At 43.7% G+C, this 13,880-nt stretch overlaps 1 protein-coding gene across 2 annotated transcripts in view; it reads right to left on the bottom strand.

Moving 5' to 3' along the window:
* Positions 1-12,413, bottom strand: part of LOC118001903 — a 50,088-nt gene extending 37,675 nt beyond the window's left edge. The window contains exons 1-3 of one of the 2 annotated variants that reach the window (XM_034992089.1): positions 12,071-12,413; positions 10,243-10,362; positions 9,660-9,736 (exon numbers count right to left, since the gene is read on the bottom strand). In XM_034992089.1, the coding sequence (XP_034847980.1) occupies positions 9,660-9,736; position 10,243 (78 nt within the window). In that variant the 5' untranslated portion in view covers positions 10,244-10,362; positions 12,071-12,413. The remainder of the gene's footprint in view (positions 1-9,659; positions 9,737-10,242; positions 10,363-12,070) is intronic. The other variant, XM_034992088.1, reaches the window with a different exon arrangement.
* Positions 12,414-13,880: the final 1,467 nt, after the last annotated feature.

Raw genomic sequence — 13,880 nt, forward strand, 5'->3', positions numbered from 1 at the left:
CCATCAGCAGGCGCACAATCTGAGCGGACAAGGCAGGTCCCCATCAGCAGGCGCACAATCTGAGCGGACAAGGCAGGTGTCCCCGAGACTGCCTGAACGGAGCTTCCCACACTCAGAAGTGTGCCAGTGCTGGGAGTGAAGAGAGCTGTCAGGAGTCACCTGTCCCCTTCGGACGCACAGGGAATTAGGAGTTCTGTACAACCTCACATACAGGTGCGGAGACCATGAGGCAGCCGCAAGGAAAGCTCAGTACCAAAGATTGTTCCAGAGTCATCAAGCAGTTCTTGGAGGCGAACGCTGATGGTGGTTTCTTTCGGAGAGCTGAACAACAGATCCGGCCCTTCTCATTCCCAAGAAGCAGGCTCTATTTATTGGCTCACAAAGGGGACCCAACCCTGAACGGGAGAATTATGAGGGCAGCGTCACGGGGACTCCAACCGTGAACAGCCACCAACCCCAGTTCACGTCTCCCTGGACACTCCCCCAGGGAGAAGGGCCTTTGCCCACTCGGGCAGCCAGGTTACTGATGTCTACAAAGGTGGGCAGAGGACAGACTCCTCCAGCGGGTCATCACCGCTGCTCCAGACCCCTTCCTGGTTGCTCCCGACAGCTCTGGGCCCAGAACCACGGTGCTCATTTCCAGGGGACCCAGCTGGTGCTCCGCCTGCCTCACTGGGAAATTAGGTCCATGATTCCTTTGGTTTTCCCTAGGAGTCCTTCACTCAGTCAGGGAATCTTTTACCTGGCACCTACTCTATGCCCACAAACATGGTGCTTTGAAGACGGTCTTTATTCAGAGTCGGAAAACAGAGGTTCAAATCTGGCCCTTTGAAGACCAGCAGTTTGTAAATTCTCTTAGATGGCCCTGGGCCTCCCCGATCTCCGTTTTAGGAAATCTCTCTCTAACCAGCTCAACAAGAGGACACAGAGGCTCCTCGTTTCCTGTGTTTTGCTCTCCTCCCCTCCCCTTCCTTCCTCTCTGCCTAATTCCCCCCTCACCTGCACCAGTGACGTGTATCTGGAGCCTGACGAGCACCAGTTCTAAATCTCACGCGGCAGAGGGTGTGGAGATGCGTCCACGGGTCGCAGTTACCTGGACAGCACAACAAAGGTCTGGGCGCAACTACGAAGCCAACCACGTGCTCTGAAAGTTCGCTGGAATCCCCCCGTAGCACAGATACTCTGCACATCCCAGCTGTTCTTGCTAACACGGGATCGAAGAAGACTAAGTAGAAGACCTACTGAGCATGCAGGTTGCGTGCCATTCATCCCATGTTGAAGCACTCTGCAACTCCTCCGGGAGCCAGTTTCGGTCCCTGCCCTGTGTTCCGTGGGCCTGGGCCCTGAATTCTAGGAAGTGCTAAACAGCTGATTCACACAAACGCTTGTTCACACCGCAAAGATAAGTCTCCTCCCCTGTCTTCCCCGAGCTGGGCCAGTAGGAGATGCACCTTAGCAGGTTCGCCCCTGGAGCCCTGGGGCTTAGATTCGGGGCTAACAAAGTCATGGTTAGCCTTAGCACAGAGTAAAACAGCTTAATCGCAAATGAATTTCTCACAAATATGTGCCACTGGTCACCAGGTGCCTGGCCAGGGCAAATCCACGCCCGCCAGGGAAGAAAGGGCTCAGAGCCCAGGCCACCTGACAGCTCGTTAGGGTGCAGGTGAGCTGCAGCAAGGCACAGGCAGGGCCCCCATCCCTAACCCCACCCTCCGGTCCCGGCTCAAAACAGAGAAGAATCACCTTCAGACACAAGCTCTGGGGTCATTACTTACGGTCAGGCAGTCCCTCCTTACAAGACCCAAGAGCGGAACAATTAAATCGGGACAGCAAAACCCCAAGCAGGGGCTACTGCCGAGGGCCCTTTTCCTCACACTCCAGCCGCATCAGAACCCCGGGGGCTTGTTAAAAACAGACTGCTGGGCCCCACCCCAGAGTTTCACGGGGAATTTGCATTTCTAAGAAGCTCCCAGTGGGTGCTGGGCTGGTCAGGGCCACTCTCACTGACTCAGTGTCTTGTAAGGGACTGGGTGTGTGGTGTCTGATAATGGGGCGGATCTGTCCCAACACATGTAAGAATGCCCAGATTTGCTAATACTCCCACGTCCGTGCATTATATCATCCCCTCGTCGAGCGAGCACGGCGCTCTGGTCCCGGGTGCAGTGTTAAGAGGCCAAGGAGCTGACAGAGAGGCTGATTTACAGCAACACTATGGACAAGCTTGTCCTAGACCTCCAGAGTGGCTCCCAAGCAGCGGAAAGCCAAGCTGCCCCATCTCCAAGAGGCAAGGTCTGTGATCATAACCATTCGGTAATAAAGAAAAATCAAGCGGTGATAATAAAATATAGTATTTGGCGATCAATGGCAAGTGAACTCCCAACATAGTTCAACCAGCAGCCCAACCTTTGACTTTGAAGGGGGCAGCTCCCACCGCAGCTGGACATTTATATTTTGTGGCCAATCAAATCCCAAGCCTACTCTGCTGAAAGCGCCACTGAGTTTCTGCGAGGTGACTCGTGGCATCTCAGATGGGACCTATGGCCACATGAGCCTGAGCTGCCCCCAAACCACGTGACCTGGCTTCAATATTTCGAGGACATTCTTTCCAGGATTTTTGAAGTTCAAATAATTAAGGCCGAGTGGTTACATTTCACACAGCCCCCACACCCGCGACCATAGTCACACGCCCTCTTGGATCACATTGCCGATAAAAACCACAACCCCGTGCCACATGGTTTTAGAAAGAAAACATGAAACTAGATAGGAAAAAACTGTAAATCTGGACACACTGGTTTCCACAGATATGTTCCATCCTTTTCTCCCACTTTAACTTTCTCCATCGTCTCTCCCCTAAAGCATGGCTTGTCTACACTTATTTGTCTTCTCTGTTGACAAATTGTTAGAGCAATCACCTTAAATTCATTTTGGATGTCATTTCAAGTGGCACTTTTCCTTCTCCTGTTAAAAACGGTCTTGCCTCATTTCAGTTTTATTTTTTTCTCGCCTTTCTGTGAACAATTCCTCCTTGGCCAGCTATTGAGTAACAATGTTGAGTCAAAGATATGTTTGCCCTAATGCAGGCAAACCAAACAGGAGCTCCATGGCCAACAGAGACCCAAGGGCCAGATAAAAGGCCAAGAGGCTTTCTCACAGCTAGGTGCGAGCTGCCCCCACCGAGCTCCAAATTCACCTGAAGGGTCCTCCTGCAGAAAGGTTTCTGGTGAAAATACTTACATCTAGCAAAAAGCAATGATTAGGAAGGGACTTTGCAGACTTCAGAGTCATATTATAACACTTTTTTAATTGGACAGTTTAGAAAGACGTCATTTTATTCTCAGCATACATATAAATGTTGTGTTCTATGGCTTACAGTCTTGTTTTGTATTTAATGAAGACTTTGTTTTTAGAGCAGTTTTAGGTTCACAACAAAATTGAGAGGAAGGTACAGAGATTTCCCAGAGCCTCCCTCATAATCAACAACGCTCACCAAAGAGGTACATTTGTTACGGAGGACGAGCCTACATTGACACAAAATCCATAGCTTGCCTTGGCACCCTTGATGGTGCACATTCGATGGGTTAGACAAATGTGTAATAACATACAGTCAACAATATAATATCAAACAGAATAGTTTCACGGCCCTAAAACTCCTCTGTCCTCTGCCTATTTGCCCCTGTACCCCCATCCCCATCAACTACTGATCTTTTCACTGTCTCTATAGTTTTGCCTTTTCCAGAATGTCATATAGTTGGAATCATATAACACGTAGCCTTTACCGACTGACTTCTTTCACTTAATAATATGCATCTAAGGTTCCTCTGTGTCTTTCATGGCTTGATAGCGCATTTCTTTCTAGCATTTCCATTGCCTGAATGGACCACAGTTTATTTATCCATTCACCTACTAAAGGACATCTTGGTTGTTTCCAAGTTTAGGCAATTATGAATGAAGCTGCTATAAACATCTGTGTGCAGGCTTTTGTGGACATAAGTCTTAAACTCCTTTGGGTAAATAATGAGAAGCGTGATTGCTGGATCGTATGACAAGAGCATGTGTAGTTTTGTAAGAAACTGCCAAATTGTCTTGCACAGTGGCTGCACCATTTTGCTTTCCTACCAGCAGTGAATGAGACTTCTTGCTCCAAGTCCTTGTCAGCATTTAGTGCTGTCAGCATTCAGATTTTGGCCACTCTAATCAGTGTGTAGTGGTATCTCATTGTTTGAATTTGCATTTCCCTAATGCCATATGTTCCAGACCATCTTTTCATAGTTTATTTGCTATCTATATATCTTCTCTCTGGTGAGGGATCTCTTACAGTCTTTGGTCCATTTTTAAATTGGGTTGTTTTCTTATTGTTGAGTCTTATGAGTTCTTTGTATATTTGAGATTATAGTCCTTTATCAGATGTGTCTTTCACAAATACATTCTTTCCATCTTGTGGATTGTCTTCTAAATTCTCTTGGCATTGTCTTTTAGAGTAGAAGCCTTTTTTGTTTTGTTTTGTTTATTTGTTTTAAGAGAGAGAGAACACAAGTGGGGAAGGACAGAGGGAGAGACGGAGAGAGAATCTCAAGGAGGCTCCATGTGCATCACGGAGCCCAGTGCAGGGCTCCATCTCATGATCCTGAGATCATGACCTGAGCCAAAATCAAGAGTCGGATGCTTAACTGACTGACCCACCTTGGTGCCCCATAGAATAGAAGTTTTTAATTTTAATAAAGACCAGCTTTCAATTAGTTCTTTAGTGGACAATGCCTTTGGTATTGTACCTAAAATGTCATCACCATGCCAGAGCATATAGGTTTACTCCTCTGTTTTCTTCTAGGAGTTTTACAGTTTTGCATTTAGATTTAAGTACATAATGCATCTGAGTTAACTTTTATGAAGGATGTAAGGTCTGTGTCTAGATTCATTTTTTGCATGCAAATCTCCTATTGTTCCAGCACCACTTGTTGCAAAGACTATCTTTGCTCTATTGTATTGCTTTTGCTCCAGTTGACTAATTTCTGCCGGTCTATTTCTGGGCTCTCTACTCTGTTCCACTGATCGATTTATCTGTTCTTTCTCCACTACCTCACTGTCTTCATTACTGTAGCTTTATAGTAAGTATTGATGTAGGGTAGTGTCAGTCTCCCAAGTTTGTTCTTCTCCTTCAATATTGTATTGACTATTCTGGGTCTTCTGCTTTCTATATAAACTTTAGAAACAGTTTGTTAATATTGAAAAAATATTTGCTGGGATTTTGATTAGATTGCACCGAATCTATAGATCAATGGGAAGAACTAATATCTTGACACCACTGAGTCTTCCTATCCATGAACATGAAATCTTTCTCCATTTATTTAGTTCTTTTGTTTTTGTTTGTCAGAACTTGGTAGTTTTCCTCATATAGAACTTGTCCATATTTTGTTAGAGTTATACCTAACTCTAATACCTAAGTATTTCTTTATTTCTTTTTTTTGGGGGGGGAGGGGTGCAGGGATGCTAATGTAAAGGTATTGTGTTTTTAATATCAAATTTCACTTGTTCATTGCTAGCCTATGGTAAAACAACTTACTTTTGTGTATTCGCCCTGTATCCTACAATTACACTATAATTACTGATTAGTTCCAGGAGTTTTTTGTCCATTCTTTCAATTTTCTACATAGATAATCATGTCGTCTGTGAGCAAAGATAGTTTTAAGTCTTTCTTGTCAATCTGTATACTTTTTATTTCCTTTTCTTATCTAATTGCAAAAATAGGGACTTCCAGTACAATGTTGAAAAGTAATGATAGGAAGGGACACTTGCCTTGTACTTGATCTTAGTGAGAAAGCCTTGAATTTCTCACCATTAAGTGTGATCTTAACGTATGTTTTTGCAGATATTTATCATTTTGAGGAAATTCCCTTCTATTTCTAGTTTACTGAGAGGGTTTTTTTTTTTTTTTATCATGAATGAGTGTTGGATTTTGTCAAATGTTTTTTTCTGCATCTACTGATATGATCGTGTGATTTTTCTTTTTCAGTCTGTTTATGTACTGAATTACATCAATTGATTTTCAAACGTTGAACCAGCCTTACATACCTGGGATAGAGCCCAACGGATTATAGTATATAATTATTTTTATGTTTGGGGGGTTTGATTTGCTACTGTTTTGTTGAGAATTTTTGCATTTATGTTCAAGAGAGATATTGGTCTGTAGTTGTCTTTTCTTTTTTTTTTTTATTTTAAAGATTTTATTTATTTATTTGACAGAGAGAGACACAGTGAGAGAGGGAACACAAGCAGGGGGAGTGGGAGAGGGAGAAGCAGGCTCCCCGCGGAGCAGGGAGCCCGATGCGGGACTCGATCCCAGGACCCCGGGACCATGACCTGAGCCGAAGGCAGTCGCTCAGCCAACTGAGCCACCCAGGCGCCCTGTAGTTGTCTTTTCTTGTGATTTATATCACTTTACTAATAAACATTACTAATGAAATTGGTGGACTAATGTTCACTGGTCACAAGGAAAGGCTTCTCTGTACATTTGTTGCATGTTCTCTGATAACTTTGTGCTCTACCCTAGATAGGTATGGCTAGGTTAACAGGCTTTGGAGACAGGCTGGATTTGGATTCTGGGTTCATGTCATGCTAACTGGGTACCCTGTGTGAGTGAGTTGTCAATTGTCTTAAGTTTCCATTTCCTCATCTGCAAAATGGATTTACTAAAAAATAGTACACCATCTCACAGGGTTTGTATGAAGATTAATTAGTATAATCCAGGTACGATGCTTGAAATATCATATTAAATACGTAGTGTTATTATTTTTGTTATTTGCCTAGCTACATCTTATTGCTTTAATATGAGCTAAAAACCCAGGGCACCTGGGTGGCTCAGTCAGTTGAGCGTCTGAGTCTTGGTTTCAGCTCAGGTCATGATCTCAGGGTCATGAGATCAAGACCCACATCATGCTCTGTGCTCAGAGAGATTCTCTCTCTCCCTTTCCCCCTGCCCCTCCTCCCACTCATACTTGCTCTCTCTCTCTCTCAAATAAATAAACCTTTAAAAAAATATGAGCTTAAAACTCTTTTTTCCTTATTATAATATTTTATGTAGGACATTTTTAATTTTTAGTCTATTCTCTGGAGCCTTTTCCCATGGCACTGTGATATTGCAGATTGATGCCTGCAAAATAAGTCTTACTTAAATTTAGTGGTGATTATTTTTCACATATAAAGTAATGTTAACATCTCCTAAAAAGCTGTAAAATGGAAAACTGTAATCATTACACATTAATAAGCCTTGCATGTGTAGTGTGGCTTTGGGTTTATTAACTAGCATCTATACTCAGTCTTCTGAATAGGAGTTTTCTATATAGTACGTTTGTTTTTCCCACCGTGTGTTATTTTTCTAGTTGTTTTTTCTCTGTATCTAGATGATTATACACTTTGAATCAGGAGAAACGTTAGCATCTGCCTAGGTGAACCTCTCTTTCAAAACCAAAATCCCTGGTGTAGGGTACGGGGAGGGAGGTAGAACGGGGGAAAGGTGGATGGTGGTGTCCAGTTTAGGCTTACACACTTCCAAGCTACCCAAAGTTAGCCTGGAGCAAGGGTACACCTTTAGTCATTAAAAAAATTCCATCTCATATTGAACTGAAATTTACTTCTTTGTAATTCCTTCCCTTTGGTCTTAGTCTGGTCTCTGAAGCTACTTAGGAAAAATATGAAATACATCTGAAATATGCTTTTTGGAATATGAAATAATATGAAACCCACATGAGAACCCCAAGTGTCTGAGGACCCTTACGCTCCCCTTACACGTGTCTTTGGGCTCAGTAAACCTGTTTGAGTCCTTCCTGTGCGGAAGTTTCTAGAGCTTTACTATGCAGTCCAGCTTTCTTTTGAAAAGGGGACAATATTTTCATTCTTGCCTTGAAACGTGCATGAAATCCTGTAAGTTGTCTACCAAATCTCCCCCACTGCAGCAGAACCGCTTCTATACACATGCATGGATGTGGGGACAAAGAAAGTGTTTTCAGTGCTTCTCTGAATAGAGGGGGTGACCAGAAATCATTTACATCAAAGACAGTTGTAATTTCTTCAACTTCTCCAGAGACAATGAAGTCTTACTTTCAGGCAGATAGTGATTTTTTTTTTCAAAAGCTCCACATTTCTAACATTATTAGAGAAAACCACCTTTCCTAGTTTAATGTGTAAGACTTATCTTGATTGAAAGGTGTTAAATGGAACTTCAGAGTCTGGAGTCATGAGACCATGTTGTCTTTCCTGCAGCGAATGCCATACATAAGACAAACATTTGCTGCAAATTAAACTTTCAGCCATCTCCAACCATCTGACAAAGGGGCCCCAAAAATGCTGCCCTGTCTAGCAGACTGAGAGTGATGTGCTCTTGCACCCGGGTGTGAAGGGCCAGCCCTCCTCAGCTCATCTAAGAGGGCACAGTAAACCGTATGCTGGCCCAGGCCCCACCGGGCGAACAGAACAAACCCCAAACACCTGCCCGATGGCTGGGGCTATCATCTGTGCCCCAACGATTTGCTGGTGAAGGAAAAGTTCAAGACACAACCTACCAGGTGGTTCAGAAAAAAAAAATGATAAAACCATTCACAATAAAATAAAACATGCTTTACACAGCATACATTCTTCATTTTTATCTTTAAAAGGAATTATGCCAGGCACTTTCACATCAGGTTCCGCTCACAAAATAGGCATTATCATCACCATTTCTAGATGAACTCAGGGGGCCTGACGACCTGCTCAGACCACTTTAAAAGGAAAAAAATAAGGAGATGGACCCAGATTTTCTTACTCCAAGACAGAGCCTTCCCTTCACTGCTGCCACCAGGTGCAAATATGCAAAAAAAAAAAAAAAAAAAAAAATCCAACACTATGAACCAAGGCAAAAAATTTCTTTTAGGTTTGAAATCTAACCAGCAAAGTGCAGGTACAAAAATGCACTTCATAATACTCTACATTCTATCCTAGATCCTTCAGTCTTTAATTTCCAAATCGTGCCATCTAGCTTTGGAATAACAGGCAAAACACCACTCTGAGAAGGAATGGAGATGCACAGAATAGCGAAGGAAGAACAATGGAAGCACAGCACCTGTCAGAAGAAAAGCATCCCCGAATCCCCGACCCCTGCGACCAGGGAGCAACTTCAAGAGCCACACCAGTTAAAACCAGCTCAGGAAACCAGACACACACCGGGACAAGCACTCTCCTTTCTGGAAGAGCAAACCCTTTCAGACCGTACTAAACCTGCTGTGTATAGAGAAACTCCTTGGTTCATTTTCACCCTGATTTTATATAATAAGGAACAAGCCTAAGTTATTTTCTTCCTCTCCAAACCTGTATTTCTACTTGGTAATTTTGCTACTCTCCCTGTGCCATTTTTTAGTAGGTTTTATCTCCCCAGATACACTCTCAGAAGCAGGGACCATGACTGTCCTCTTTTAGATCACCCAAATAAAAACTATTTGGATGATGCAAAGCATTACTTTGCATAAAATAAGAATTTAAAAATGTTTATTACACTCACCATTTTGCTAAAATGAATATTTTAATTCTAAGTAACTAAAAATCATGGAACATAGTTGACACACAAAAAATATTCCCTAGTGGAATTAAAATAGAGTGTTAGAAAACACATTTTTCATCAGTATGAGAAATCTCACCTCTTCCCTCTGACTGGCGTTGACCATCCGCCTGGTTTTTCTTGTCTTAGGAGCAGCCCAGGGTCTAGGAGTAGACACTGGAAAGAAATGTTTTAAAGTTATCAAGGACGCATCTGCTCACGTAGTAACACAGTGTAGCATCTGATATTATACATTTTCACTACCCTATAAATAGAAAGGAATATGAATTCACATTGAGATACTTTGCTTAATATTTAAGATCAACTTTAATATTTGAACAATAAATGCATTCTTTTGCCACAAAACTGGAAATTCACAGCCCTTTCTTTCAAAATTTATTCTGGGATTTCAATATTTAATAATATTATTTACATACATGAATGCTGGTAGATCTTTTATTTATCACTGTATAAAAATCAAAAATTATATCAATATGTTTCAATTCTTAAAATTCCAAGAAAAACTAAACTTATTTTGGTAGAGACAAAAAGCACATTTTATGTGTAGCATTTAAATATTCCAAAATTATAGTAAACAGCATTTGTATTTGGAACAAGGTCCTGTGTTTTCTAGAAAATGTTACTATTTTTCTTTTGTGGATGTTTATGAACAGGCTGCTAACTTGGGTGCTCAGACTCCTTGGCATCACATACGGAGGTCTGGTCTCATGATTGCAACAGCTCCATGATGACCAGATGGATGATGGAGATTTCCAGTGGTTGGGGCGTCTCCTCACACTGATCTATTAGAAAACATAGAACACTTGCTAATGGTGGAAAGAAATGTTTTGACAACAGATACTCTTCCGAGCCCATCACAGAACCTCCCTATGTCACCTGCACACCTATGTGCTCTCAAGAGTGAGAACCATTGTTTGGGGGGTTTTTTGTGCCTTCTATCTCTAATTTAAACCTTCATTCAGATGTCCCAGTTTCTGTGTCCACCCAAAAAGATCCACAGTCTGTGTGTTCCCAGGATTTAAGTCCCGTTTACATATATAAATGGGCACGTCAGAGTGAACAGCCGTAAGCCATTCATTCCGCAATGACCAGATCCAAACTGTCCCTCCTTTGTCCCTCCTTGCTTCCTTTCACTGGAGAGCACTGGCCCCTCGCCCTGAATTCCCAGGTGGAGGAGCTTTCTCAGCAGGCTTCCCACACCACCCCGCCCTTCGCCCTTTGGGAGCTCTGCGTGCACATGAAAAAGCGACAGGCCCTTTTGCTCCGACACACCTCACCACAATTTGCCCTTGAATTTTTCTGTTCTAAAAAACAAAAAGTTAATTTACTAAGAATGTTTAAATCTTCTCTGGAAGTCAACTTTTTGTGTTAATGGATTAAGTGCCCAAATTTTGGAAGAAATCTGCAAGTTTGAGCAAAACGTCTTTAGACATTTTTATGGAAACAGCACATAACAATATTTGGGGTAATGTGAAAGATGACATTGTCTATAAAACCCAGAACATAGGTTGGGGAAGAGAGTCTAGAATATTCATGCAAGATATTAACATGAATGTGTAGCTAATAAAAGATGATGCTCACCTAAACATACTTTGCCTTAGCATTTTGCCCAAAGGAAAAGCTGTGACTATCAGCCGGTCATGTTCACTGTCCGGCATGGCCTACACCCGTACCTGGCATGGGGAACATCTAATAAGTACTTATGCGAGAATCTGAGGGCGCTTCGCTCACCCTGAAGCGCTACAGACCTCAGAGAAGGTGGGATCCGTCTCCCAACCCTGTGAAGCTCTTCCATGGGCTACTCGATCCAACGCATTCATCTGAAAGCATCGCAAGCCACCCAGTGGTGTTGGTTAGAGTTTCATTCACATTCCCACCACTGGCGTCTCCTACATGCTTAACAGCTACGCTTCCATGAGCGTCCATGATACCATTGGGATGAAACCCACCGTGGGATATGAGCGGTGTTATAGGACTCGACAAAGTAAATTTAACTTACAAAATTTCTTGCAGCCCTACTTTAAAATCTCATGTTCTCAAACCTCGAACAGTTTTTGGGAACACTAGATTTTCATCCCTCAGCTATTTATCGCATGTCTTTGTGCACAGTACTTAGCAAGGAGGAAATGCCCAACATTTATTGAAATGAATTTCTTCACTCTGGTGAGAGAGGCAGCCCAGGTACTGAGGGAAAAAGTGTGCAGTTTTTTCTCACCCTGAGATTTGGATCTTGATTATTGCTGTCATGGACGTTAGTTCACTAAAGGAAATATCAACCATATAAGCACGATTTTACAGCGCCTATTTATTTAAAAAATTATATTGAAATCCACATAGTTTCAAAAAGACACTTCGAAAATCTCGTAAAAACACCCCACCTGTAACGTTAAACTAACTGGAAGGCAGATTATATCACTACTTCCCAGGACTCAGTTAAAAAGTGAAAACACTTATCAAAATCCAGAAGAAACAAATAGGAAAAATACAAACTTTTAAATTTTATATTCTGGAGCTTTTGTTGGATTTCTGTTCCACAAGCTTCTTCCTGAATCAGCTTCCAAAACTCTTCAAAGGGGCTCACGTTCTTCAAGGGTCCACATTTGGCCAACTCCCTTGGCAACTCTGTAATCTTATTTTCAGAGAGAACAATAATTGTATTTCAATGATATTTTAGTGACAAATTATAAGTCAGCAGATAATTAGGAATTTAAAATCCCATTTCTAAGCATCGAGAGTATAACATATGGATACCTTACAGGTATCTGATTAGGAAAGTGTTATTTTCAACAGTAATTGACCCCAAAAGAGTAATACCTTTGAAAGTCTCTGTCCTTAAATTCCAGGGGTTCATTTGTATTTAAAAATTAAAGGGAACAATTTGAAGGGACGTAAACTGGACTTTTTTTTTTTTTCTTTCTCCTCTTTCTCCTCTTCCTTCTATCCTCAATAGTAGTAGCTAGGAGTTAATGTAAGGGCACTTCTTTGGAAGATGCTGGTGGAGCATAGGAGAGCATTAGGGACAAAAAGGAAAAAGAGGGGAAGAGTAGCCTTGAGGACAGTGAGAGGAAGTAGATAAAGACAACTGTCTTTTACAATTCAATTTCTAATTTTATCTCCCTTTGACGGGGAGACTTTAGAATTACCATACACTATAAACCAATTGTCACTCAGGAATATGCTGCTATGGTAATAAGTGATGGCATCAGGATTCTCACCTCTTCTAAATATTATTTCATCTCTTAGAAACTGGAAGGACATGTCACACTGATAAGGTATGTTTTAGGAAGTATAACTAGATATATGGAGCAGCTTCTTTAAAAGAAGGAGGACAGCCCAGAAAAACTAATTAGGGATTTTTAACTCGGGGGTGGAATTTCCCGTGTTCAGTTCAAGGAGAATAAAATCAGGGAACAAAGGGCTCTAAAAAGATTGGGGTTTTTTGGGTTTTTTTTTTTTTGATGATGATGATGCAAATGTAACTGACGTCAGCACAAATCAGACAATGTTTTCTCTCAATTTCTGAAGCAATTCCTCGCTATGTGAGGTCGTTCTCGGTGGCGGCTGCGGTGGCCCCCCCAGGTAGGTTCCCTCCCTCCCTGGGCAGGAAGAACTTGCATCCACCACGGCTGTGCCTGGGGCTGTGCTCAGAACAGAATGGCGCTGAAATGAAAGGGACGCCTGTCGTGTGGTGCCAGTCTTCAGGAGCGCCTGCGAGGGTACGGAAAGCAGACCCTCAGCAAGGGTAGGGGCTTGGGGGGCATGATGTTGAGGTGTCCCCTCCTGTCCGGCTTTCCGCGTTTCACACGTCCCTGAGGGGCTGACAGGGTCTGGCATCGCTCCCACCTACCCAGGGCAGAGGCGCTGCGGGGTCCGGGCCCCCCAATTCCTGGGTCGTTACGACGACGACGCATGTTTGAGAGGCGACACGCAGAACAGTGCGGCAGCGGGAATGCCCGTGCAGGGCTTCCCGGCCCGCGCCCAGCTTGCCCTAAGTCCTACCGGGGAAGCACCAGAGCGCGGGGTACGGGCGCGCGGGGGGCGCTCGGGGAGTGGGCAGGGCGCACGCGCGTGTGATGGGTGCACGGCCCGGCGCGATGCGCGGCGTGGGCGCTGCGGGTGGTGCGGGGCGCAGTGGCGCCGCGTGGGGGGCACGCGGGGGTGCGGTGCACTGCGCGTATTTGTGGTGCGTGGATGCAGGGCGGGGCGGGGCGCGGAGGGCTTGGTGCAGGCGGGGAAGCGCTGCGGGGCTGGCGCTGCGTGGGGTGCCTCGGGGAGCGGTGCAGGGGGGCGGCAGGGCGCC

This window comes from Mirounga leonina, unplaced genomic scaffold (assembly GCF_011800145.1).
Source record: "Mirounga leonina isolate KUSES-001 unplaced genomic scaffold, KU_Mleo_1.0 Mir_55, whole genome shotgun sequence".
Taxonomy (NCBI): Eukaryota; Metazoa; Chordata; class Mammalia; order Carnivora; family Phocidae; genus Mirounga; species Mirounga leonina.